Here is a 27,586-nt window from a genome sequence, read left to right as displayed (position 1 = left end):
ATCACAGCAAATCAAACTTAGCCACTTCCTCTCTAATCCTCAACCTGTCTCACTCGGGGTCCCTCAAGGATCCATCCTCTCCCCAACCCTTTTCAACCTTTTCATGGAACCACTCACCCTCATTCTCAAAGAAGCTAAAATTAGTTACCACCTCTACGCCGACGATACACAGTTATACTACAAGATCAAATCCCACAACGACATCCTTCACCTCAACGACACCCTAACTAAAGTACAAGCCTGGTTCCATCTAAACCATCTCAAACTAAACCCCAAAAAAACAGAATTCATTCTTTTCACCCCCAAAAACAATACCCTTCCCATCCAAATCTGGATCAATGATATCAAAGCTCTCAATTGCTCCCTCTCCACCTCTAACTCTGTTAAATCACTTGGCATCAGCATCGACCAGAATCTCAACCTCATCCCCCACATCAATAATGCCGCCAAAAGTGCTCTTTTCACCCTTCTCCACCTCAAGAAACTCAAACCTTTCATTCCAGCTGATGATTTCAAAATCGTTGTCCAATCGCTAGTCCTCTCCAGGATTGACTATGCTAATGGCACCCTTGCCGGCACCCCTAAAACCCATCTTGCACCGATTAAATCTGTTCTCAATCTAGCTGCCCGACTCATCTCTGACTGTAAAAGATTTGACCACATATCGCCCGTCCTCAAAAATCTTAATTGGCTCCCAATTGAAGGAAGATCCTCTTACAAGATTGCCTGTATCACCCACAAAGCTCTTCATCAAAACACCCCGCCTACCTTGCAACTAAACTAAAAAAAAAAGCAGGCTGCACCAGGTCCCTGAGAAGCACCGACTCCCTTCTCCTGATCCCACCTAGACTTAATTGTCAAAAAACTCAATCCCGTGCATTCTCTGGTAATGCTCCTACCATTTGGAACTCACTCCCCAAAAACCTTCGCTGCAACCCCTCTTACTCTCTTTTCAAAAAAGAACTCAAACTACTTCTCCACAACTTATATTGGGGTACCTAACATGTCCACTCTCTCTACTCTTATACCCTCCCCCCACCTTGTCTGAATTCAACATCTTCTCCCCTGTTAACTGTTTCGCCTATTTTTAATTTGTACCTGTCGCTTACTCCCCCACCTTATCATATACTTTTTGCAAACTGTATCCCGTTGCTAATTCCGCATATATTGCTATTCTATCCTATTGTGTCTAACTCTGTTGTAAAGCGCTCTGATACTCCAGGGTCCAGCAGCGCTATATAAAACCCTTGAAATAAAATAAATAAATATAAATAACTTTTGCCATATATGAGGATTTTTTATCTCCCCCCCCCCCCTTAGACCCTCCACCCAGTGCTCTGAACCCCCCCTCCCCCCAGAGGAACCCCCCAACATACCAGACGATGACACCGCCTTTGGGACTCCAGGAGAAATGCCTCTGGCTGAGTTCAAACTTTAACTAATCTTTAACAGCGAATAATTTGCCGTGACTTACTATCTCACCTTTTTTTTCCCCCCTTTGATTGCACCCTTTATTCCTATAAACAATACAATATAATGCACTATGCTTTGAATCAACTTCTGTGTTATTTTTTTTTTTTTTTTTTTTTTTTACAACACCCGGCTCAAATATAGACAGCTCTGCCTTCTCTTTCTTCACTTAATTTTCTTGGTTTTCTCTCATCCGGGCTAAAAGACTATCTACCTCTTCGGGCTGTGAAAAACTGTATGTCTTGTTTTTCCACATAATTCTCAATAGAGCGGGGAACCTCATCTGCACATGGGCTCCTAGCGATCTCAACTCTGGCATTCTAGTGCCTAGCTCCCATTGTCGCTGTGCTGTTCTGGCTCCTAAATCTGATCTGATAAGGTAGGGGTTTGCCCGATAGTGAAGATCGGACTTTGATAGACACCTTCCCAAAATCAGCTCCTTGACACTGTAGGTCTGGAAGTTTACCAGTATCTTCCTAGGCGCTTTCCTGCCTGCGTGCCTCTTGAAAGGGTCTCTGTGTACTCTTTGTATTTCCGCCTCCAGGTCTATATCGGGGCGGTCCTTTAAGACCCCTTCCCTAAGGAGCCGGCAAACAAAACCCTTGATGTCCTCCAATTCCTCGCCCTCTGGTATCTTTCAGATTCTCAAATTGTTTCTTCCGGCCTGAGTTTCCAATCTCTCCACATCAATAGCCAGTGATTTATTTTGTGCTCTGAAAATATCAATGTCCTTTGAGTTTCCTCGTATAGATTTACTTAAGGCTACAACTTCCTTTTCCAGCTTCCCAGTACGACAGATAACATCATCTAACTTGGACTCCAGTAAGTCAAAAATGTCGTGTATCGCCTTTTGATTGCCTTCTGATATCTCAAATTTAGACATCAAGTCGCCCCTTAAAGACTGAAAAAGATGTCCCAACCTGTCACATTCCGGCTCACTCAGTTCTTCCGATCTCCGTCTTGATCTCGGAATAGCAAGCTCTGGATTCTTGTCTTTGTAGTAACCCTGAATTGCGTTTCCTTCTTGAGTGACTATCAGGCTATTTGATGGAAGCTCAGCTGTTACTAAGGGTGTCTTAGGTCTAGTATCTTGTGGACCTGACACTTTATCATTGGCCTGAATACTGTGAGGAGAGAAAGGAGGAAGAGAAGTGGAGGAGAGGGGAGAGGGTGGAGAAGGTATATTGGAGCTTGTTTGTTGTGGATGCTTTAATTGGACCTGCTGAGGCTCCAAATCATGTCTATGATTCAGGGCCCCTGTAGCCCCATCCTCTTCGCCTCTTATCCGTACATTTGGCTGATCTGACTGGCCAGCATCCTCCGAATTAAGTAGGCTCTTGAGGGGGCCAAAGCAATTTTTTTAGGGGAAGCATAATATCGCTACCCTCTGTCTGTGTAGCTGGACTTGTTGACTGCTCCATGATTTAGAAAAAAGTTTTGAGGGAGGGAGTATTCTTCACAACCTGCTTGGCTGTATTAGACCCTTTAAGCTTTTTTACAGAGGTCGCCCTTTTATTTTTCCCTTTGCAGGGGGTTAATGGCATGGGCCGCTCTCTCTCTTCAAAATCTAGAACCCCTCCCGCCTTCAATTCCTGCCGAGATCTCAACTGATATCTGTTTTTCCTTGGTGGGGGTGTAGTTCTAGCTTTGAGCGATCTTGTTTTCGAGCTTGAGCCACCTGGAGCAGTTACCACAGCTGGTTTAGAAAGCTCGGTTTGCCTCTGCTTTTGCCTTTGTGCTGTGACAGGCTTTAAGGTATTCTCCACAGTTTCTGAGACCCCCGCCTCACAGATGATCTTAACCGGGGCCTCTATCGATACTGGCTCCATAAAACCCTGCTTCAAAATAAACTCCAGGGGCTGTTTTAATGTTAACCGCCCCTCTGCCCCACACCTTACCACGGGGGTTGGCTCATCCTGCTCTTCAGGCGAGGTGTGTAATATTCCCTCACAAACTGGCCCTCTGAAGCGAAGCTGTGTGAGCACGACACGGGACTTGATCCATAAGCTCCGCCGGCGTTCTCCCGGGCTCCGTTGTGCAAATACTTCCTCATGCGTCATGCAGGTCTCGCCACATGCAGGTCCTAGCGCCGCCTGCCGCCGCCGCCGTTCAAGACGCCAGTGATCTTGCCGGTGATCTCGCAAAAAAGAAAAGGGAGCAGTCTTAGTCTATTCGAGGGTGCTGCCAAGACGCCAAGCATCTATAGCCTACCTTGGTAAGTGGGGACGCTCATCCTCTCGCTGCGGCGTTTTAGTGATGTCAGCCATCGGGAGTCTCCTGGAGCTGCCGCGACCGGCTCTCAGCCCGCCGCCATGTTCCTCCACTAGATAGCGCACACAGCGACCCATGAATCTTGTACCTATAATGTTGAGATTCCATACTGGTGCCGGGGGTATTCTGGATGTTATTACTCTTTTTAAGCCTTCCATAAAGGCTTTAATCACAGGGACTTTGAAGAAAGATAAATGCTGTTTGTTTTAGCAGATATGCAGCTACTGCTGCAAGGTGCAATTGAATAGAGGTGTAAGCCCAATTAGATTGCTGTAGGTGCCAAAGGTAACAAACCATGTTTGAACAGAAGCATCCAGAGGATTCATCTTAATATTACAGGTAATCAAATTGTTTCCATTTTGCTGCTTACCAATCTCTGGTAGAGGGCTGTCTTGCTTCTTTTAGAATAGGTATACAGTTTGGTGGCAAATGTAAGTATCCCAATTCTATGACTTCAGGAGCCAAATCGCTCAGTTGAGCTCCTTGGGGTTTGGGTGACTGATTTCTCCATGGTTCTGAGTGAGAAAGCTGGAATTGAGGTGTAGCAATTGATGTAGAACTACTGAGAGTTCCAGAAATGAAATGAAATGAAATGAGGGCATTTGTAAAGCGCACAGCTACTTCACCCGAGGTGTCCCGGCGCTGTCCGTATACCGCTTAGGAACCCTTCCTGGCTTTATCCCTGTGAAATGTCCACTCCTGGGCATCCCCAGGGTGAAGCCAGGCATCCCAGCGCTGTTGGGGCCGTTGTGGAGATTAAGCAAGCTATTGCCCAGAGTTGGGAGAGTGGGACCAATGATTAGAATAGGCACCGAGGTGAGAATTATCAGGTCCGAGAAAATTGAGGCCAGGACCCGCCGAGGCGGGTATTGAACCCTGGTCCCGGACCAGACTTCTGCATCAGGGTCTGCCACTCTAACCATTGAGCCACACTTCTCCAGAAGTGTGGTGTACCAAGGTTGGTGGGCCCATGTAGGAGCTATCAAAATCAGTGTGAGCGATGTTTGTTTGCCTGAGCTTCCGAACCAGAAACTGAAGGACTGGGAGAGGCGGAAAAGCGTAGGCACATATCTTTGACCAATTAATCGATAGGGCATTGTCTTTAGAGCGAGGGTTGGGAACCTGGAGGCGAAGTTTATGCATTTTGCGTTGTCCACTGTGGCGAACAGATCTATTTGTGGGAATCCCCATTTTTTAAAGTATGGAAGGAGAACTTGGGGAGGAAGTTCCCACTTGTGTATTCGCTGTCTTCTGCTGATCGGCAATTTGATTTTTGACTCCTGGAAGGTGTTCTGCTAGAAGATTGTGATGAATTGGTCAGCTCCAGATGGTTTGAGAGAGGCGTGACAGCTGGAGAGAGTGTTCTCCCCTGTTTTTGTATGTAGTACATGGCTGATAGTTGATGTTTTATTTGATTTGGAGACGTTTGTGCTTGTTGTGCCAGAGTCCTTGAATTGTGTATTTGTGGAGATGGGCACCACAACCTGTCACTGATGCATCTTCTGTTAGCACTATCTGTGGAACAAGGTCGATGAAAGGTCGCTCTTTTGATAAGTGCTGTGGGTTCCACCACTGCAGAGAGCGATGGGTGTGGCTGTCTACACTAGATCTGTTAATTGACTCTGTGACTGATTCCACTGATGTCCTAAGCATTCTTGTAGAGGATGCATGTGTGGTCTTGTATGAGGCACTATTGCAATGCATGAGACCATCATTCCTAGCAGTTGCATAAAGGTTTTGGCTAGCAAGGTTTGATTGCCTTGAAACTGTAATAACAGAGTTTGAATTTTGCTAATTCTGGCTGTTCTGGGAGAGGCTAGAGCCGTGTGAGTGATGAGTCGCTCCCAGATAAGATTGTATTTGTAAAGCTGTAGATGAGACTTTTGCGTGTTGACGGTGAAACCCAATTGGTGCAGCAGGTTTAGCTTGGTTTGAGTGTGTTGTAAACACTTTTGGTGTGTGCTGGCTTTGATGTGCTAGTCGTCTAAGTACGAGAAGACGTGAATTTGTTGTCTTCTGAGATGAGCTGCCACTACTGCTAGACATTTGGTAAAGACTCTGGGAGCAGTAGTTTCACAAAAAGGGAGTACTTTGAACTGATAGTGTTTGCCTGCTATCAGAAATCTGAGATATTCCCGATGACCTGAATGGATTGGAATTTGGAAGTTATGCGTCTTTTAAGTCGTGTGTGGACATAAAATCTCCTTGCTGCAGAAGTGGAGCACCTGTTGAAGAGTTACCATATGAAAATGTTTTGACCGTATGTACTGGTTTAACTGTCTGAGATCCAAAATTGGTCTCAAGGAGTCGTCCTTTTTGGGGATTAGAAAGTAGAGAGAGTAAACCCCTGAACCTTGGTACTGTAATGGAACCGATTATATGGCTTCCTGTTCAAAGAGAAATTGCACCTCTTGTTCTAGTAACTGCAAGTGGTCTAACAACAGTTTGCGAGTGTGAGGTGGAATGTTTGGAGGAGTGTGGTAAGTTCGAGGCAATAACAATGTCGGATCAGATCTATCACCTATTTGTCAGATGTTATGGATTGCTAAATGGGGAGAAAATGTTGAAGTCTTCCCCCGACAATTGTTAAATAATCAGGGGGAGATGTGGGCAAGTCACTGTTCAGAGAAGGGGAGTTACGTGCTGATGCACCTCTACCCTATACGTTTGGAATTGTTCCATCTATTCCCTCCTCTACAAAAACCTTAGAGGGAGAGCATTGGTTGTTACCTTTATAAGAGGAAGCATTCGGGTCTGATGATATGGTCTTTTACTTAGGAGGGTACCTCTGTAAAAGGAGCGGCAAAAGGAACCTCTGTTTGATGGGGCTTGGAGTGCTCCCATGGACTTTGCCACGTTAGTGTCCTTTTTCATTTTTTCCAAAGCCTATTCGACTTCAGGACTAAACAAGTGTTGCTTATCAAACAGGGTGTTGAAAATTGACTGCTTAACCTCCAGTTTAAACCCCGAAATCCTAAGCCATGCATGCCTTCTGAGGAGAATGCTGGTATTTATCTCCCTAGCTGCAGTGTCAGCAGCATCTAGAGCACATCTGATAAAAGAGTTCAAAATAAGTTTGCCCTCTTGAACTAACTCTTGTGCTTTTCTTTTGTGTTAGTCTGGGAGATATTGGAGCAATTGCTCCATCTCATCCCAGTGTGCCCTGTTGTACCTAGCTAGTAAGCCCTGTGTGTTTGCGATGTGCCAGTGGTTAGCGGCTTGAGCTGCCACTCGCTTCCCCAAGGCATCTGTAAGTTTACATTCTTTTTTCTGGGGAGGTGTGAATTATCTCTTTTGCGAACATTGGACACCACTAGGGAGTTGAGAGGTAATTGCCCTTTGATAAACACAGGATCAGATGGTTTATACTTTTTTTAATACTTTTTATTGACTATGGGAGTTAAAATACATTCTCGCTCAGGGTCTTTGAAGATGTCATCTGCATGCCTCTTCATGCCCTTTAGCATAGGGAGTGTTTGACTTGACTTGTGTGTGGACCCAAGTGTCTCAAATAAAAAGTCTTCTTCTAAGGACTCTTTATGTAAGACCACCCTTTGCAGGGTAAAGGTCTGGGTCTGGGTCAGTATCCCCTGGAGGGTCAATGGTGTATTCATTCCATGGGTCTACAGGTAAATGAGTGTCTTCTTCATCAAAATCATCATCCCCTTTAGGCTGTGTATGTGGAGATCCCGGAGGTGTTATGTGTAAGGGATTTTGAATTGGTAAATGTGGAGAAGATGGTGAAGGTGGAAGGGATTGCGGGGCAGGATAAGCAGGGCTGGTAGGCATGTCCTTTTTCTTTATCAGAGGGATTTTATCTGCATGGTCCTCTGAAGGAAGTCTTACGTGTGACTGGTGTTTTGGCAGAAATATGTCCTGTATCAGGATGGATATAAATCTTTTTCTGTTTAGGGTCCAATTTAGCCTTGAATGTCTAAAATTGGTTCAAGAAGCTGTCCTTTGATTTCGGCGCTGAAATAGATTTGCTTTTGGGAGCGGAAGGTTTCAGCTCCGAAGCATGTTTTTGTTTCGGAGTGGGGGAGTGTATCGGCTCTGAACCACATTTTTACTTGGAACCGGAGGGTTTCGGCTCCGAACTTGATTCAAGCCGGCTCGATCCCGAGCTGGAAGATTTGACTATTTATTTCGGAGCTGAGCCAGAAGGCTGGGTGTCGGAAACATTGTCTCTGTGCCGACCCTGCCCAGAAGGCAGAGATGGTGCCGTAGCCTTATGTTTTTGGAAAAGGTTTTAGGGGGCAAGGGGTCTTTGGTACTCCCAGCACTCTGTCCCGGAGGCACGTCTTCTGACTCAAAATTGATCTCCAGTTTAGAATCTGACTCTGGTATGAAGAAGGCCGCTTTGTCTGCTGCCAATCCTTCGAACTCTTCATGCTCTGATTCTTCACTGGAGTGTGTTGAATGCTTTGACACTGCTTTTCTCGTCGTTAAGCCTGACGATCATGTAGAGTTTTCTTCGTATGAAACGACTTAAAGGCGTTGCAGGCTTACTCTTTGTGCACTGGTGAGAGGCGCAAGTTACAAACTTGATGTGGGTCAGTGGGAGGGTACTTGGCGCTGCACCAAGGACAGAATTGGAATGGAGTTTGTACCATCGGCGAAGGGTGGACCAACGCAGCTACGCCCGAGAGCCACCCCTGATGTTTCCTTCCGAAGACAGTGTTTCCCGATCAATTCTAGAACCGGGAAACTTATATGAGAGCAATACCATTGAGGGAAGAGTGGATTGCGCACCGAGGGGAACCCGAAGAACGGTTTCGAACCGGAGCGCAGCAATACACGTCCACACACGATGGCGGAAAATAGAAACAATCTAACAATGGAGTTGATACCCATGCGCACTATCGCCGTAAGATGGAGTCACCTTTCCTCGTTACTGGAAAGACTTCTTCGAAGAAAAACAACTTGCAAACATCCAAACCCAACACTAGCTGGCAGGAGTATGCAAAGCATGTGTATCTACGGCACACATGCCTTGAACATGGATGAACCTAAACTGTTTGAAGCTTATTTCAGGGAAGACAGAAGTTATTTTTGTGTGGAAACAATCCTCCCCTCTTGGCTCCTTCCAGGTGACCAATGGAATTTGGGGTGGCAATGGATAGTAAACTGACTTTTGGGCTGCAGGTCCTCCGTTTTTTACACGCTCAGGATGCTTAGAAAGAGCTTTCCTATCATCCCAGCCAACTCCCAAAATACATGATCCTGACATTAGTCATGACCAAAATAGAGAGACTGCTGTAATGCTACGTACCTTAATATGCAGCATCAACACCTAAATAAACTTAAGGTCTTACAAAATTCTTCTCCCAGAATGGTGACTGGGATTTTGAAACACAAATCAGTCCCACATGCCATCAAACATCTTCACTGGCTGACGGCAGCAAATTAAGTTCAAAGCTCTCTGACTTGCTTATAAGGCTCTTCATGCAGCGGGCCTAGAGTTTGTGAAACAATACTTTTTTTTTCACAACAGATTTTATTGAATAATCAGGCAAGGCAATGAATGTGGTACCCCACAGTCAGGAGAAACCACCACGCAGATGAAGACATCACATAACACAGGATTGGAATCTGAGCCAAACATATTTCCATCGCTTTGAAGCAACCCACTCCCACCCATTCCCATCCCCAACACCCAACCGCCCTCAACCAATCCCACCCCACAATCCCTCCCTAACCCCATGCACATGCGAAGAAGAAACAGCTATAAAGACGTACGGAGTGGTCGGTCTGGCACCAGACACAGGCCTACATTAAGGGGGAAGCTCAGAGTTCTTCCTCAGGGTCAACGGGGGGGTCAAGCGGCAAGTCTCTATACTCAGCCCATCTTTTCCAAATCCGAAAGTGTTTGCGGGGGCACCCACGCGCTTCAAAGATAGGGCGCTCCAGGCCCATGCAAAAGTCCAGACCCGCCCTCCAAACACACAGGGGGGGAGCCCGTTCATCCTTCCACGCCCGCGCTAGGTCTCTCTTGGCCAGTACCAACCCCAACAGCAGTAGGTGGCGCTTATAGCGATTCCCTCCCACCCCCTCGAGAATATGAAGCAAACCTAAGCGATGCGTTCGGGGCAAGTCCCATCCTAACACTTCAGACAAACAGCTCCACACACCTCTCCAAAAGCCAGCAAGCCTAGGACACAGCCACAGGGTATGAAGCAGCGAGCCAACCTCCGCACCACATCGCAAGCATTCCGGCGATGCAATCAGTCCAGCCTTCCAGAGGCGTTCACGCGTAAAATAGGCCCTGTGGAGGACCTTAAATTGGATGAACCTGAGCCTCATCGCGATCGCCGTCCCACGCGGGGATTCCAGGGCCTCTCGCCAGTCATCTTCGTCTAGTGACCCGACATCAGCCTCCCATGCCGTCCGCAGGGGAAGAAGGTCGGAGGCGCAGTGGGTGACCATAGTCTGATAAATGCGGGACACCTTTTTTTCCCCAAGCTCCCCCATGAACAGCTTCGCCTCAATGGGGCTAAAGTCGGGGAGCGACTCCAGGTCGGCAATGTACGGTGTGAGTGCATGCCGCAGCTGTAGGTAACGGAAGAACTGAGTCCGCGGCAAGTGGAACTCCTCACTTAGGACCTGGAACGACTTAAGGGCAGCACCAGACAGCACATCACCCAGCGACGATATCCCGATTGCATCCCAGCCACCAAAACCCGGCAAGGAGGCCAGGGCAGGCAACCTGCCATTACGCCACAGCGGCGTTTCCGCCGTCAGCCTACCCCACCAGCCCATGCGTCGCAATGCCTGACGCCAAACAAGGAAGACTGTCTTCGTAACACTAGGCAAGCCCCGACGCAGCCGGGCGGAGTAGAGAAGCATATGGAGGGTATTATCGCCCATAAGCGCACGCTCTAATGCATATGCCGGGTCGCCTCTATCACCATACCACCAGTCATTAAGGACGAGGAGATGAGCTGCCTGGTAGTAGGACAGAAGGTCCGAGGTGGCGAGTCCCCCACAGTATGTAGAAAGGAAGCACGTGCGTAACGCCACCCTGGCCGAACCCCCGGCCCACAGGAATTGCCCCAGGACCGAGTTCACTCGCCGAAACCAGGAAGCCGGCACCGAGTGGGGATAATTTTGCAGTTGGTATAAAAGGCGGTGAAACAATACTTTTAACCTCATCAATGCTACAGCAATTCCCCCTGAGCGCTGTTACTCATGATTTCCCATTGTTCATGACGAGCTCAGCTCGTCATGAGCACACGAGCAGTGTACTGCATGACGAGCTGAGCTCGTCATGAGCATGGAAGGGGTTAAATTGTATAATCTAGGGAGAAATCGGAGGTCCTCAGGCGCCAGGATCCTGGAGGTCCGAAGGTTCAAACATTCTAATTGGGGAGAAAGAGGGTTTGTTAATACTAAGGCTAATGAAGGGAATCTACTTCACCCCAACATCAGGAATATCTCAAACCTGCTCCTGTTTAGGACGGCATTAAAAATCTGACTGTTTGCTGAGTAGAAGTATTAGGTACTACATCTACTCATAAGAGTATACTTTTGACATGCAGAAACACTAGGGCTCATCTTTTTCTTACGCTGAGCTAGCACCTTTCCACCTCCAGTAATTGTATGCGCTCAATACATTTCTATACCATAACAATTAAAGGTGCAATCCTATAATTATTGTTTTGTTTTTTGTTTTGTAGGAATGGACTGGGCCTTTCTAAGGAAGGGGATTCTCCTTTTGTAGTTGTACATTGCACAGGTTACATTAAAGCTTGGCCACCAGCAGGTACGTTTCTCCTATAATCCCTCATGCCTCGGCGTGTGTATCTTTAGGAGGGTGTTGGACCCCTGGTGCCTTGTTCTTTGGAATCTCTCCCTTCGAGAGATTGAACTCTTGGCCCTTGGTATATTAAAGCATGGCCTCCATTAAAACGCTTTCTGTCTTGGGTTTTCAGCATTTCCGCACATTTTAAAATCTTTGTGTTTATACAGACTAAAAGCATTGACTCCAGAAAGTTGCGCACATTACTGCTTCCCACTCCACAAGTAAGACCCCTGATGCCAAAGTATATTTAATATTTTTATCTAGCTTGTCATATTTCTTAGTGCCTGGGTAAATAAGGCATTGCTGATGCTGAGTTTTGTCTCTTATCTCTAGGCATAGTAAATCATTGTATCCAGTGATTTGGTCTGCTTGGTGAATATAAAGGATTTGTATCCAAGATTTCAGTGCCAAGTGCCAAAGCCAGTAGCATCATAGATTATTTGTGTCTTGGTATAAAAAACATTAATCACACAAAAGGTGATGGGAGGAATGCTTGCAATAAGTCTAACCACTGGCAGTCACTCATGGTAAAACTCCCGCTTGTTGTACTTTTCCCTACCAGGCCTCCTCAACTTGGACCCAGCCATATGCTAATCAGTCTTAATCCTTCTCCCCATGGGAACTGGCCAGTCCATAGTGCTAGGTCAGGTCCTCCCTGAACTGAAACACATGCAACCCAAGACCAGTTTCACCATGATTGGGATTTGTCAGTGGTGTGTAACCTAATTCAAGATGCACAGTGGTCATGGAACCCACATCTGGACATACCCTTGCCACTTAGGCAGGAGCAAGCACACCTGATGTAACGGGTGGAATGCATGCAAGAAGTCTAACCACTGGCAATTGCTCTGGTGGCACTCCAACCCATTGCTCATTTGCCTACCATGTCACATCAGTTTGGATCAAACCATATGCAAATCAGTCTTGACCCTCCTCCACTAGGAACACTCCAGCCTCAACTGCCATGTCAGATACTCATTAAACTGGAAACACAATTAACCCAAGACCAGGTTTTGTCTGAGGCTGGTCATTCAGATGTATCTTGGTTCCATTGACACAGTGACCACGCGACCCCTGTCTGGACATACACTAGTCCCTTAGGGTGGTACATCAACCACTGACAGGTGATGGGAGAATGCTTGCTATAAGTCTAGCCACTGGCCTTCACTCTGGGCAGCACTCAAACCGGTGTGCTTGGTATGCCTGTACTGGGTTGGGGAGGACCGGGCCTTGCAGTTCTGGTTGGACGGTCTCTTTTGGAGCACGGTCAAGACTGATTTTAATATACCAGTGGTTGGACAAATTCCAAGCATTCCTCCAATAAAATATTTTTTTGTTTGATGTACCGCCATAAGTGACAAGGCAAAAGGAATATTGGTCCCTATGTTGACAAGGCGCTAATCGTAACAACTTAAAACACATGCATATACAATAATCAGCCTATTAATTTGTAGTTCATTATTGACCTAAATTCATTGGATCTATTGATGTAAATGGACAAAATTGATGATGTCTTGAACTAACAATCAGTATAAATAGAAGTGATTAAAAGTGCTCCTCAACACACTTGGAATCGCAAATTAAATTGCTGAGTTTGCAGAATCTAGCCAAAAAGAAATTAATCTAAAAATAAACTGATTATAGTTAGACTGTTCAGATGTTGTTTACTTTTAAATGATTGATAAAATAATGGGCAATGGTGAGGAGCGATAGATTTTGATGAATCTGTGGCAGCAGTGTTCATCGTAATCAGACCCCAGGTTTTCGATATTTAGCAAATTGCGCATTTACTGCAAAATTGACTCTGAACTGCTATGCCTGCAAATTCATGCTTGGGTACCACCACCCTCCCCCCACCCTAATGCATGCTGGCCATGACAGCAGGGCATCATCTCTGCTGCACACCCGAAAATGTGCATACCAATGAGGGTATGAGGCAGCAGAGACATTGCCTACCCCCACTCATCTCCCTCCTCCACTGGTTTACTATATTTAATTAGCTAGTGGCAGGGGTGAACGACAAAGCCAGCCCTGTCTCTGTAGATTTGCCGCGAGTTTATGGAGCACTTTCTCACCACCTGTTGTATGCTCTGCTCTGTATTGCTTCCCCCCTTTATTCGTATAAACATGTGGGCAATAAAACATTTCCAGGGGTTACACAAAGAAGTCGGGTCTGTAAATACACTTAGAGACATTCTGAAGATGAAGGCGATCTTTTTACCTTTGCTGTAGTTTGCCGTTTTTCAGAGCCTTGTAAACTTGTGTGCGTTAAAATGTTTGATGAACTCGGCATTTCACAGGAACTACCCTGCACCAGCTTCCATGTCGCTGCTCGTAAAATCTGTTCTGAAATATCTTTTTGTGTTTAGTAAAAATGTTATTCTGATCCTCAGGAGTCTCATTACCGGATGACGATTCAGATGCTGTGCAGGGGAGCAAGTTCTGCCTTGTTGCCATTGGGAGACTGCAGGTAAAAACTGCCCTAAGCTCTACAAGTGCTCCCATTGAATCTCAGTCCGTGTTACCAGTGGCTGAACTCTGTACTATTGTAAATATTCTTGACCCTGGGTGACTCTCTTGTTGGTTCTTAAGTGTGTTATGGGTGAGACTTCTCTCACTTAACTCTGATATCAGAGAATGACTCACAAAAGTGCAGTGTGTGTTGAATACTTTGACATGTAATGAACAGACAAATCTGCCTTTCAGTCATGTAATGAGTGTGCTAGGCTGTTTGTGGAGAGGTTCTTAATTTGTTTAATCTATCTAGAGCATAGTGACTGGCTGATTTGTATATTCATTACGTGGTCACTTGTTCATCCCCCTGTGTGCATGCTCTAATGTTCAGAATTATACCATACTTTGATTTGTTTAAGACTGCTTCTTGTTATAACATTAACCTCTTTGAGATTTGTTTTTTCTTGTTTGAAGTAGCTTTAATATTTCAATTGATAGTACCTATAATAGACATTAGAGAAGCAATGCAGTGTGTAACCTCGCCAACACAACCTCAACATCTCCTACGCCGACGACACCCAGCTGATCCTCTCCCTCACCGGAGACCCCGACACCGCCAGAACCAGCCTACACGAAGGGATGAAAGACGTCGCCGAGTGGATGAAGAACAGCCGCCTGAAACTGAACTCAGACAAGACGGAGGTCCTCATCCTGGGACCATCGCCCTCCGCCTGGGACGACTCCTGGTGGCCCCCCGCCCTGGGCACCGCTCCCAAGCCAACAGACCACGCACGCAACCTGGGCTTCATCCTGGACTGCTCCCTCTCGATGACCAGACAAGTCAACGCCGTCTCCTCATCATGCTTTCACACCCTATGCATGCTCCGCAAGATCTTCCGATGGATCCCGACCGAAACCAGGAAAAAGGTCACCCAGGCACTCGTCACCAGCCGACTGGACTACGGAAACACCCTCTACGCCGGAACCACAGCCAAGCTACAGAGGACACTCCACAATGCATCCAGAACGCCTCCGCCCGACTCATCCTGGACATCCCCCGACGCAGCCACATCTCCGGCCACCTGAGGGACCTGCACTGGCTCCCCGTCAACAAGAGGATCACGTTCAGGCTCCTCACCCACGCACACAAGTCTCTCCACGACCTGGGCCCCAAGTACCTCAACGACCGCCTGACCTTCTACACGCCCACCCGCCAGCTACGATCCACTAGCCTCGCCGCCGTACCTCGCATCCGAAGAGCCACCGCCGGAGGCAGATCCTTCTCCTACCTGGCGGCCAAGACATGGAACTCCCTCCCCATCCACCTTCGGCTGACCCAAGACCATCTCGCCTTCAGGAGACAACTCAAGACCTGGCTGTTCGAGCAGTAGCGGACCCCTTCCCCCAAGCGCCTTGAGACCCTCCCGGGTGAGTAGCGCGCTATACAAGTGTTATGATTGATTGATTGATATACCCAAGTATTTGTTTTTGTTGAAGGAGTTCAATGCGTTTGCTGGTGATAAATCGGCCATCTTTTATATCTAGTATTTTCGTTATATGTATTATTTTTACAGCCTGGTCAAAATTGCTAAAGTTATGGAAATTCTCTGGTTGTAGGTCACAAGCTCCCCAAACTGCACGGACATGAGCACAGTCTGCCAGCCTATCGAATTTATCTCTCGGCACAGTACCAGTGGCATCTTCACTTTTGTGGACCACCGATGTGTTTCTACAGTTGGCTACCAGCCTCAGGTAAGGGAGATGAAAGGCAACCAGTTTTTTCTGTTTTGTATTTGAGTCCGACAACATGGCTCAATAAGCTAAGCCCTTACTACTAAAGTAGCGCCATCTGCACTATACAACTTGAAATCCTGGAAATGGCAACTCTTCATTATTCCCAGGTTGATAAATTTAATACCATTAAAAAAAAGAAAATAGAGTAATAATAGCACCTAGTATTATTTGTGATTGGAGCAAAAAACACAGTACAAAATATTATACAAATGATTATTACTTTCATTCATCTTATTTTGATAGTGGTTGGCATCCTTTTTCTTAGACTGAATGCCACTTGTTGCAAGCCGTATCTGATAGAGACTACTAGCCGCAGATTCCTTCACGTAGAATTATCCCCAGACGTGAGACCGGATCCGGAAACATTTTTGCCACAGCACTCCTGCGCGCCGGGGGCGGGGTGACATCACGCGACTCCCCCCAGGCGTCGTCCGCGTATGTGACTTCAGGGAGATCACATAAGACCCACCCCGGCGCGCCTACCTCAGTTTTTTCCTTTTCTGCGTGCAACGCGGATCCGGTCCTTGCTACGGGCCTGTTTCGGGCCCTTTTTTCTCCATTCTTTGGTGAAACAGTGTGGGAATGCCTTCAGGCTTCAAAACTTGTACGTTTTGTGGGCGTCTGATGTCTATGACGGACCTGCACCTCATTTGTATGTGGTCTTTGGGGGAAGAGCACGGCACCACCGACTGCGAGGCCTGTCAACAGTTGAAGCCGAAGTCGCGGCGGGAGCACCGCATGAAACTTCTCTCGGCGTGTCTCTCCAGGTCGACGTCCTCCCCTCGGTCTGCTTCGGCGGACGGCTTCAGATTCGGCGGTGGTCGTCGTCCTCGCCCTTCTCCGATGTCCCGTGAGCGTCGCTCCCCGGTGGGTAAGTGTCGCGGTTTGTCCCCGGGGGCTGGGTTCTGGCCTAACGGGGGCATGGACTCTCCACGGGTAATGCGGCCCGTGTGTCGTCCTATCCACAGTTTCCCGGTGCTGGCGCATCGAGAGTCCAAATGGAGACATATGAGGCGGCTTTGCAGGCCTCACTGGCGTCTCCCCCTAATTCCCCTCCTGGGGCGTCGGCAGACCCCTCGCCTTGCGCAGGGCCCTCTGCGGCTCTGCCTTGCCGCAAACTCCTGCGGGAGTCCCTGTGGTGTTGCGGGAGGTCGCCGGGGCTCGGGTCGCATCACTGAGCCCCTCTCCGTCCCTTGACAGGGTGGTCCTGTCTAAGGCCGAGGTGACGCCGCTGCGGTGCCGGCAGCAGCTGGACCGTGCGGAGCCACGGGGGTAGGTGAACCCTCCTTGCCCAGCTCCGTCCTGGGGCCGGTCCGGCTCCGTCCTGGGGCCGGTCCGGCTCCGTCCTGGGGCCGGTCCGGCTCCGTCCTGGGGCCGGTCCGGCTCCGTCCTGGGGCCGGTCCGGCTCCGTCCTGAGGCCGGTCCGGCTCCGTCCTGAGGCCGGTCCGGCTCCGTCCTGAGGCCGGTCCGGCTCCGTCCTGAGGCCGGTCCGGCTCCGTCCTGAGGCCGGTCCGGCTCCAGCTCCAGCTCCAGCTCCGGTGTCCGGTCTCCGATCCCCGGTGCGGGGTGCTTGGGAGAAACCTTGTCCGGCGACACCAGATGGTGCAGGCACTCCACCTCAGGCGGCGGACTGTACGGCTCCGAGCAGGTGTCATACCGCGGATTCGTCCCTGGAGGCAGCCTGTATTTTGGTGTCATCCTCCCCAGAGACTGGTCGCAGTGTGGTGTCTTTATCACCGGCGTCGAAGGGCTGAGGGAGAGGTGTTCGTCGGAAGAGCGGCAGTTCCCTCATTCGTCGGCTCCTTCTGACTTCCAGATCTGGCCCTTGCCTGCCCCGTTGGGCCTCGGCGACGGCTGCCTTAGTGTGCCGCCGTCGCCCACGGAGGAGCTGCTTTCCCTGCGACGGGCCATATGGAGGCGGGTGCGGCCTTTGCTCATGCAGTGTCCAAGGCTGTGGGTATCCTGCGTATGGGTGATCCGGTGGCTCACTTTCCGGCGGACCATCTACTGGAGGTCCTCCACCAGGGCTCTGGTGGGAGGGAAAACTTGCTCCCCTTTGAAGGTTCCCTCCTTTCTTCCTTGACTGGGGCTTGGAGGCGTCCTGCCTCAGGGGATTGGTACCTCCGCATCTTCTGCACGCCATCTCCCGGTGCCACCCGACCCGGTGTGCCTTTCCCTCCACCCGTCTGCCTCCAGTGGTCTTTTGCGGACTGCTTTTCCCTCCCTGCTGCCACTTCTGACTCCACTGTCCCAGGAGGCCCGCTAGCTGGACTCTTGGGGGCGCAATATGTTCGCCTCGACCAGCGCTGCCCTGTGGGCCCTGAACACCTTGTGTGTGCTGGGTCTGTCCTCCTCCTGTTTGTGGGACTCGCCTGAGTCTCTGGGATCTGCAGCGTCCCCGGAGGGTGGCCAGGTGGACTTACAGCATCATGCTTTGGATGGTCAGGAGCTGGTGGCGTTTATTCTCCACTCAGGCTCTGGATATTTCAGAGGTGTTAGGCCGGACCATGGCTTCCTCGATCGCTCTCCGTCGCCATGCTTGGCTTCGGGATGGAGTATTCCTAGAGAATATTCGGGAGCGGCTCATTGATCTTCTGTTTGATGGCAGCATGTTGTTCCATGCCCCGGTCGACTCCGCCATCCAGAGGCTCTTGGCAGGGCTCCGTCCTCCTCCTCTGCCTTATCCTCCTCTGCCTTATCCTCCTCCTCCGTCCCCTCCTCAGTGATTCCTGAGTCTGGTTGAGTCTGGGCCTTCTTAGGCCCGTTGTTCTGGCTGTGGAGTGTGTTTTTCTGGCCATTGCGTCCTTCTTGGGCCTTTGGCATTGTTGGCTGCTGGACGGCCCTTTTGTTGATTATGCGTTGGAATTGTTGCGCAGACTTGCCCTGAGATTAGGCCTTCTGCTTGATTGGGCTGCTTGTGAAGCCTTTCCGGGGTGTTTTTTTCCCCGTGGCTCTTTTCTTTGTTCCTCTGCTGCGTAAGTTCTTCCAAAGAGGGTTCCCATGTTTGGGACATATCGTACCCTAGGTCATGTGGCTTGTGCTCTGCTGGAGGGTTCTGGTCGGCTTCAGGTGCCTGTTCTCCATGGCATTTGTGTAGGTTGATTTCCTCCTTGAGGTCGTGTGCGTGGCCACTCGTAGTGGTGTGCCCGGTCGTCTCCTCCTTTCCCTGCTCCGGTCCTAAGGTCTGGGACTCTCCTGTGTTCTCCCTTGCCACATGCCGTCTACTCTGCCTTCCTGGGGCCTCGGGCTGTTGTTCTACTTGTACTTCTCTTCTGGCGGCTTGACTGCCGGCGCTGTTCTGGCTAGCAGGCTGCTCTCCATCTGGAGTGGGTCCACCTTCTTTTCCTTGTTTCCTTGGGCCCTCTAGACTTCTTCTTCCGCTTTTCCTGTCTTGGTCTTGGGCGGAAGTTGTGTTGCCTGGTGGGGGAGTGGGATGCTTTGGCCTCTCCGCCCTTGCCTTTGGCTCCCTTGCTGTGAGTATACAAGCCTCTTCAGCCTTCTTTTCCCTCCTACATCCCCTTGGGGTCGGTAGTGTTCTACTTGTGGAGGTTCCCCTTGCCTTTCAGGGACGAGGTTCTTCCTAGTCCACAGATCTGGTCCCCTGCGGGGGCCCTCTGTTCTGTATTTACGGGTGGGGTCCTTTTGCAGACCCTCCTTCCCAGGGGGTATTGCTAGGGTATCTATTCTACGTGAAGGAATATGCGGCTTGTAGTCTCTATCAGATGTATGAGTTACTTACCTTTGGTAACGATGCATCTGGTCGAGACTATTCTAGCCGCAGATTCCTTCGTGGCCCGCCCTTTCTCCCCTTATCTGCGAGGATCCTTGCGTTGGTCTTCGGTACTCGCCTCCCGGTGGGGGGACTGTGTCTCCTGTGAGTGCCTTCCTTGTTCTTGGCGGGCCGCTCCTTGGTTCTTGAAGGATGGGGTTCCGGTGTTCAGGTGCCCTGCTGCTCTGGCAGGTTTCCAGGTTTGGGGGAGATTGCTTTCTATCCCTGTCCTTCCCTCCCTTCCTTCCTTCCAGTGCTACCCCCTGATTGAGGGTCATCTGGCCATGTCTTGCCTTGTCCCTTGTGGGTGGTTGCCCTCTATGTTGGGGTGGCTTGGAGGGTTGTTGTCCCTGTCTGTCTTGGGACTGGTCCCCTTTCTCTGGATGGGGTGGCAGGTTTACTACGTGTACCATGGCTTTACACATGTTCCTTGCCTCTGGGGCACGGGGTGGGAGGCTGTCTATGTGCTGACAGGGTGGCCACGCAGGGCTCTGCTTGCTCTTTCTTCTTTCCTGTCTTTGGGTTCTGCTGTGTTGCCACTATTCTGTGTGGTGTTAGTCACCGCTTCTTTCCCATTTTTCTGCTCTTCGCACACTGTTCCAATGCTTCCACAGTTTTTTATCTGGTGGTTCTGCGTTGTGGTGCGTTACATTTCTCCGAAGAAAATTGACATAGGCGTGCCGGGGCGGGTCATATGTGACCTCGCTGACGTCACATGCGCGGACGACGTCTGGACGGAGTCACGTGATGTCGCCCCACCCCCGGTGCGCAGGACTGCTGTGGCAAAAAAGTTTCCGGATCCAGTCTCATGCCTGGGGATAATTCTACGTGAAGGAATCTGCGGCTAGAATCGTCTCTACCAGATACATTGTTACCGAAGGTAAGTAACTCGTACATCCAGCCTGTTGTCCCCAAAAGTGATTGGTTAGTGAACATTGGTGTGATCCATGGGGTCCCAATCTTAAATATTTAACTGTAAACTGTAGTACTTGTTAAAAAGCCGATGTACTTTGTGAGTAGATAGCGCTTTTGTAAATTGAAAAGTAGTAGTTTTTTTGTATGTTTTATTTAATCTAGGAGCTTTTGGGTAAAGACATTGTGGACTTTTCACATCCTGAAGACCAGCAGCTGTTAAGGGACAGTTTTCAGCAGGTAATGTTTTCTGTTGAGCTTCAAGTAATTATAATAATGTATTATGATAATATATTTTTATAGAGTTTTGTAGTACCAAGCTTTCGAATTAACAGGTCTGGGTATGTGTGCTGTGTATTTCTGTTTTCTGTAGTACAAGTCACACTGCAGCCAGTTTGGCGATGCAGATAGTTTTGAGAAATTAATGTGCTGATACTACAAACCTGATATATTATATCAGGTTATTATTTTAAGGTACAGAGTTATTATTGTCTATTTGACGCAGATATACAGTTTGAGGATGGTGTGAAATTTCAAATGAAGAAGCTACCATGAGGGATGAAGAGGATGCTGGGGGTTGCAGTCAAGGTGCTCAGCAAATTATTCAGTGAACCACAGAGTCAATTGTAGTCCGATTTAAGTAGTTCAGTTTGAGGGGTGTCCTGAAAAGTAGGTCACTTAGATGTGCTCCAGTGGTTAGATTGAGGAACCTTCATTTCTGGGGCCTTGTACTCCAGTAGTTCTCCCCTGTGCTTCTCATTTTTCAACAAATGGTCTTTGTATTGTAGGACATTCCTCAATGGAATGTAACACTAGGGTGAACTGGTTCAAAATGGCCCACGTGGAATGTGACATTTGTTTTTGTTTCTACAGTAGATATTTGATTACAAAGTCAAAAGATGTTCCCTGGATTCACCATCTATTTTTGGGGCTATTTCACTGCTGGGTTGGCCTGCTTCTGAGCCACTGCACCGATTGGCCTACTGCTGGGATGTTGTGGCTCAGGTAGGGCCTACCTACTTATAGTCCGCTGTGGCATTGGTCCACCCGCGGCTGGACCTCTGTTGCTTAGATATGCATTATTTAATCAAACTTTACTCTTATTATAACTTTACTGCTTTCTCCTCCTGGTTTACCTTTCTTGGGTCACACAACGTGGCTAGATCTTGGATAAAGAAATTAAGAAAATGTTTGGTATGTCCTAGAAATAATTTTGCATCTCTGATTTCTTGAGCCATCCGTTCGTGCTTATGCTCTTGTGTTTTGTTCCCAGGTGGTGAAGTTAAAAGGGCAAGTTCTGTCAGTGATGTTCCGATTCAGGTCGAAAAGCCGGGAGTGGCTCTGGATAAGAACCAGTTCCTTCATCTTTCAAAATCCGTACTCTGACGAGATAGAGTACATCATTTGCACCAACACAAATGTCAAGTATGTACAAGAATCCTGCTAAAAATTTTCAACACTTACAAAGTAAATCTGTGGTGTAATGAGCTTGAAATTCTTTTGGTAAGCATTTCTTACCTGGTCATGATAATCAATTAAACAACCTGTGTGGATATTGACTCTTTTTTAAAGTTCCCTTGGAAAGCCTCCCGTCATACCTGTTCAGGTGCTGTTATCTTTATATATTTCTGCAAAACCACACTCAGACTAATATGAGGAATAGGGAAGAAAACAAGAAAGTTTGCCATTTCATTTATATGCACACCTGACACACGGAAAGTAACATAGGTTTTGGCCTTAGTTCCATTTTCTCTTCTTGAAAAGTATTTTGGTCTGGATTAAAAATCTGACTCACTGACTGTCATGTAATGAGAAGAGGAGGTTGTTTTTATGGTATATTTGTGAATGTATTTGTTATACTCCATACCTGTTGCAATGAAATAAAATGAATACAAAAGTGTTTGTTCCTCCTTGATCAAGATGCAAACCATTTCTAAATCTCTGAACAAATCTTTTCGTAGGGAGCTATTGTAATGTCATTAATATTTCGAATAATCATATAATTCTCAGACGTTCTGTTTCATTTTGATTTATTTTATCAGAATCATTGTGTTAACATTCATAATTTAAATGTATGTATTTCAACACTGCTAAATAGTCTTTTTCAGTGATTATATCAAATTTACAACCACCATAGTTTTACTACACTTTCAGCCAGAAAGTGTTTTGCTGCAATACAGGTCACTTTTTCAGGGTTGAAAACAAAGAAGTTATTTTTTTCTTACATTTCTTAACATCCTAATGTTCTTACAAACCGTTGTTTGCCTTAATGCCTTTTAAGTTTTAACATTCTCTATCATCTGATAAATAACGATTACATTTCGTCACCATATAAGACGTAACTCATTGGAAAACAAATTTACAAGAACCATTCCTATTGAACAATTAAATAACAATAAAACATTTTTTTAAATTGTAACCGAGAGCATGCACTGTAGAACATCCCTTCAAATGTGAGGTTCAGCCATTCAGGAAATGGCAAAACTGTGCTAGGCATTGCTTCTCTGCTTAGGGATACTTAGAATCCTGTGAGTTTTCCACTGGCCAAAAGTCCACAATGTGAAAATCAAATCAATATTCTGTCCCTACTCACCTTTTCATAATTAGTGGCGTATATTGTACAGTGGTTAGTGTTGTCGTCTGATTACTGTGAGTGTATGGATGCCTGTATCAATATATATGCTATGAGTATTACTGAGCATGGGGTATATTTTTATTGACACTGAGAATTGTTCTTTAAATTACTGATTAACCTGTAAGCTCCCTACGAGAAGAATTGTAGAGTTTTCAAATACTATTATCTTTGCCCGAACTGTGTCATTTCTGGACTTAATCTCAGTGTTATTTTACTATAGGATTCCCTTACTTTAAACATTATAACTCTGCCTTTACTAGGAATGCAAACCAAGAATCTCGTCCTGCAGGTTCAGCCTCATTGCAACGGTCACAAATCGGCCAGAACGTTGCTATGCCTCTGGAGATGGGAACTGGTCAGCTTGCAGGCAGGTGAGTGGCGGGTTTTAACCTCACTATTTGTAGACGTCTCATGTTGGCATGTACTGTCAGCTGCACAATGAGAGCTATATCAGGGGCATTTAGGGAGCAGTCACTTGCCATATGAATGAAGGAGAGAGTCTGCACAAGAAGTGTCAGTGGTGCCACGAGATTAAAAGTCATTCTCTGTACACACATTCTCTTCTGGTAACTGATACTATTTCATGAAGCTAACTTGGTAGTGTTTTTGGCTATGCACTTTACTCCCATCACCCTATATTCTCATTGTTCTAACCTTTGTTGTGTAGACAGCAGCAACAGGCAGACCTGGAAGTGGTATCTGGAAGGGATGGTGTTGGAGTATACAATCAGACGCAGGTAAGTTAACTAAGACTTTACTTTTGCTCTTAGATTTGGTAATGTTTAACTCCATTTATCCATGTGACTGGTGAATGTACTGTGGCCTCTTTAGGCATCACCTCTCTCTGGATACACCATCTCTGCCGATATTAAATATACTATTTGGATGCATCAGTACACACATCAGGGTGTCCTGCAGTAGTATTTCAGTTCTGGACGGTAGAACTAGGATACTAAAATGTGCAGTAGATTTACTTTGTTGTTTTCTCCCTTTCTTGTATTTTTACTCTAGATTTTTCCGATGTGATAGTGAACCCTCCTGGCTTACCACAAGTTGATATTGCTTGAAGAGTGAATTTTGTTTTTAATACTTTCATGCACAGATCCCAGTTCAGACAGTCACTGCCACTGGACCAGAGCACAGTAAACCACTTGAAAAAGCAGAGCCCCTGTTTGGGCAGGAACAGGACCCAAGGTTCTCTGAGATCTATACTGCTATCAGCACAGGTGAGAAGTGATTACAATTGCTCAGTGAGCTGGTGGGATTCAACACTGCTCAACCAATAATGTAGTATGTGACATGGCTAAGAACCTAATGCCTGTTCAGTCTGCCCATTTCTTGCAGATATGAATTCCAAGCACATCTAGTCTGCTCATTTCCTTGTAGATAAGGATGGCAGGCCTGGCTAGTATGCCATTTTTCTAGATTTGTATGTTCTCTCAAATTCCCTGTATGTAAAAATGCTGTGTTATGTTAGGTTGGTTGGTTCTGCGCATATCACCTGGGAAAGTATCCTGATGCCTAGAGGAGGGGAGTACTGGCCTGACATGGACTAATTAAAAGAGCAATGTTTTCAGTTTCTTTCGGAATTCTAGAACTGAGTTGGCGGCTTTAACGTGGAGTTGGAGATTAAGGATATATGAGCCGGGTGCAAGAAGGCTCAGCCAGCGGTTCTGGCTCTTTGGGTGCAGGGGATATGGGCGAGCAGTAGGCCAGTGGATCGAAGGTGGGTGGGAAAGAGCTAATTGTGTTCTTCAGGTGCATAGGTTCTTGATTGCGCAGTGCTTTGTATGTGGGCATGAGTAGTTGGATCAGGGGGCATTTGTGAATGGGGAAGCAAGTTGAGATCTTTGAGGTTCTCTTCCAGGGGATCCTCATCAAAGTCATAAGCATTAGAATATTCCCACCCAAGCGCGGGACCCCGGAAACACAATATATGTGCTATATATATATATATATATATATATATATATATATATATATATATATATATATATATATATATATATATATATATATATATATATATCCTCCAAAAACAGTTTCACCTTGCATGGAGACGCCTACGCCTTTGTGGGGATGGTATATCAGCAGTTACAGCGGTGTTTCCCTGCCCCGGGACCCACTTTGGGATTTATTTTCAACACCAAGCCTGCACAGCATCCACTATGGTTAACGAAGGACTACACACCCCATAATGCAATTTTGGCAAAGTAACGTCCCATTTGGGCGGGGTCAGTGTTCAAAAGTCCTCACAGCTGCTGGGACTTTGTGTGTTGCAGCCAGTGAGCAAGGGCATGGAGCCCGAAACATGTATGTCAATTCCTGTGGTGGGGTGTTACCTGTTTTTCCCTGCTGCCCACAATGAAGGAGGTGATATGTCCAACTGCGTAGGCGTCTCCATGCAAGGTGAAACTGTTTTTGGAGATAAATATATGCAGCCTTATACACATCTGAGCTGAATCATGCTGTAATCGTCCTATAATAACATGATAAAACATGCATTAGAAATAGGGAAAAAACACCAATAAAACATGTTTTGAAACCGTTTTAATGCACAGCAGACAATAGAAAATCCCATACAGGACTGAAAGCATAGACAGCTCCCAGGCTGCATCGCAAATCACAGTCTAAAAAGACTGAAAAGCTAACTCATAGCAACATAGAAATAAACTGACACTGTGCCTTTAAGGCCCTCCTGACCCCCAGCTTTCCATCATGCCTCAGGGGGGACAGTTGGCTCAGTTGTTCTTTCCGGCTCCTTCTGGAAGGATCCTGGCAACACAGCTCCACTTCTTTCTGATTTTATCAGAAATTCTCTTCACTTTTTCACAACTTTTATACCTTACTTCGACGTTTTTCATCTTTTGAAGTATGGGTCTGTCTTTTTTAGACAGTTTTTGGCTTTTTAAACACCTTAAAATGCCATCTCTTTTTGACTCCTGCCCTTCTTGTGGCAAAAAGAAGGCCAAGACGGACTCGCATGAGGTCTGTATTCTTTGCCTCCCTGAGGATCATGATCCAATACCTGTCCTCACTGCCAAACCCTGTCCAGGAGAACCCTGAAGGACAGGGAGAGAATTCGCCTTTATGGCCTGGCAGATAAATCATCTAGAGGAAGGTCTCCGGTAAGGAAGGGCTCCAAGAGGTCTAGAACTCTATCTAGAAGCAAGACCTCACGTCCTTCTACTTCAGCGTCGGGCTCGGCGCTGAGAAAAGATCTACCGTTGGGTCATTTATCCAAGAAAAGACCCTCGACAGCGGGCTCGCCGTCGAGAAAGAAGACTCATTCAGGTACGTAGAAGATTCGTGATCCTCCGCTGTCGTCAACCCGGCGACGATCGGCGTTGAGGAGCATCACCCCTCCGCCACCGTCAACTCGGCGACGATCGGCATCTAGGACCATCATCCCTCCGCCGTCGTCAACCCGGCGACGATCGGCCTCCAGGGATAGAGAGCCTCCGCCGTCGTTGACCCGTCGTGAGCAGGTTCGCCTCCATCATCGCAGGTTCAGCGATCGACGTCGAGAGCCAAGACCCCTCCGCCGTCGTCAACTCGGTGACGATCGGCGTCGAGGATGAGATCTCCGTCGTCGTCTCGAAGGCGTTCGGCGTCTAGATTGGACACTGCTCCGCCGTCGTCTCGTCGACGTTCGGCGTCGAGAGAGAGAAGTCCTCCGCCGTCTGCTTCACACCGCCGTTCGACGCCGAGGCATCAGCACCCTTCACGGCAGCGGTCGCCGTCGAGGACGGTCTACGTCGAGAAGACGGTCCTCGTCGAGAAGACTGGAGATTCATGCAGCGTCTTCCCGGACGCGAGAAGTCGAGAGAGATCGACGTCTAGAAGGCGTGCTGGTTCGACGTCTAGGTTTGCACCCGACGTCGAGACCCGCCTCAATAAGGTCTCGAGAGGGATCGGTGGTCCTGGTGACTGAGTCAGCCTCACGCCATTCGTCCTCTCACTCATCCCGGCGGGCTTCTTCAAGATCAGCCTCCCCGGGAGCTAGACATGTCAGCAAGTCCCCTTCAAGACAAAAGGAGGCTTCTTCTGCTGTTCGTTTGTCCCCAAGATGGCAACTGCCTTTACACCACTGGCAGGACTCCGGGGCAACCAGGAGAATGCAGGAATATGCCAGCTCTATTCACAGATCTCCCCTTCAACGGCTGGTGGAAGAAGTGGACAGACGGAGCTCTCCCAGACGTAGAGCCCACACGGGGCGGTCTCCTGAGGGACGGCGCTATAGATCTCGTTCCCCCAGACGGGAGGAACGTGCCATCAGATCACGGGACTGGAGGCACAGTACTCACCGCAGAAGTAGAAGAACACAATCTACTTCCTCTACCCGCTCCTCAAAGAGGGATTATTCACCCACGCTCTCAAACAGCCCTATCTCTAGGGTCTCTCCAATAGATGACATTAATACCTACCATGAGGTTCTGCAGAGAGGGGCTCAGAAACTCAATATCGAGATGTCTGTTCC

The 27,586-nt window shown here is 47.7% G+C and overlaps 1 protein-coding gene across 1 annotated transcript in view; it reads left to right on the top strand.

Annotated features, from left to right (window-relative positions):
• ARNT (aryl hydrocarbon receptor nuclear translocator) overlaps window positions 1–27,586 on the top strand; it is a 222,103-nt gene that overhangs the window by 104,074 nt on the left and 90,443 nt on the right. Inside the window, exons 9-16 of the mRNA XM_078670040.1 lie at window positions 11,418–11,503; window positions 13,936–14,012; window positions 15,614–15,748; window positions 20,637–20,711; window positions 21,745–21,896; window positions 23,367–23,477; window positions 23,774–23,843; window positions 24,209–24,332. Coding sequence (XP_078526166.1) covers window positions 11,418–11,503; window positions 13,936–14,012; window positions 15,614–15,748; window positions 20,637–20,711; window positions 21,745–21,896; window positions 23,367–23,477; window positions 23,774–23,843; window positions 24,209–24,332 — 830 coding nt within the window. The remainder of the gene's footprint in view (window positions 1–11,417; window positions 11,504–13,935; window positions 14,013–15,613; window positions 15,749–20,636; window positions 20,712–21,744; window positions 21,897–23,366; window positions 23,478–23,773; window positions 23,844–24,208; window positions 24,333–27,586) is intronic.

The sequence above is a fragment of the Lissotriton helveticus genome, chromosome 12 (genome assembly GCF_964261635.1).
Source record: "Lissotriton helveticus chromosome 12, aLisHel1.1, whole genome shotgun sequence".
In the NCBI taxonomy this organism is placed as follows: domain Eukaryota; kingdom Metazoa; phylum Chordata; class Amphibia; order Caudata; family Salamandridae; genus Lissotriton; species Lissotriton helveticus.
Note: the sequence above shows the minus strand (reverse complement) of the source record. Positions and strands in the feature narration are given on the sequence as shown.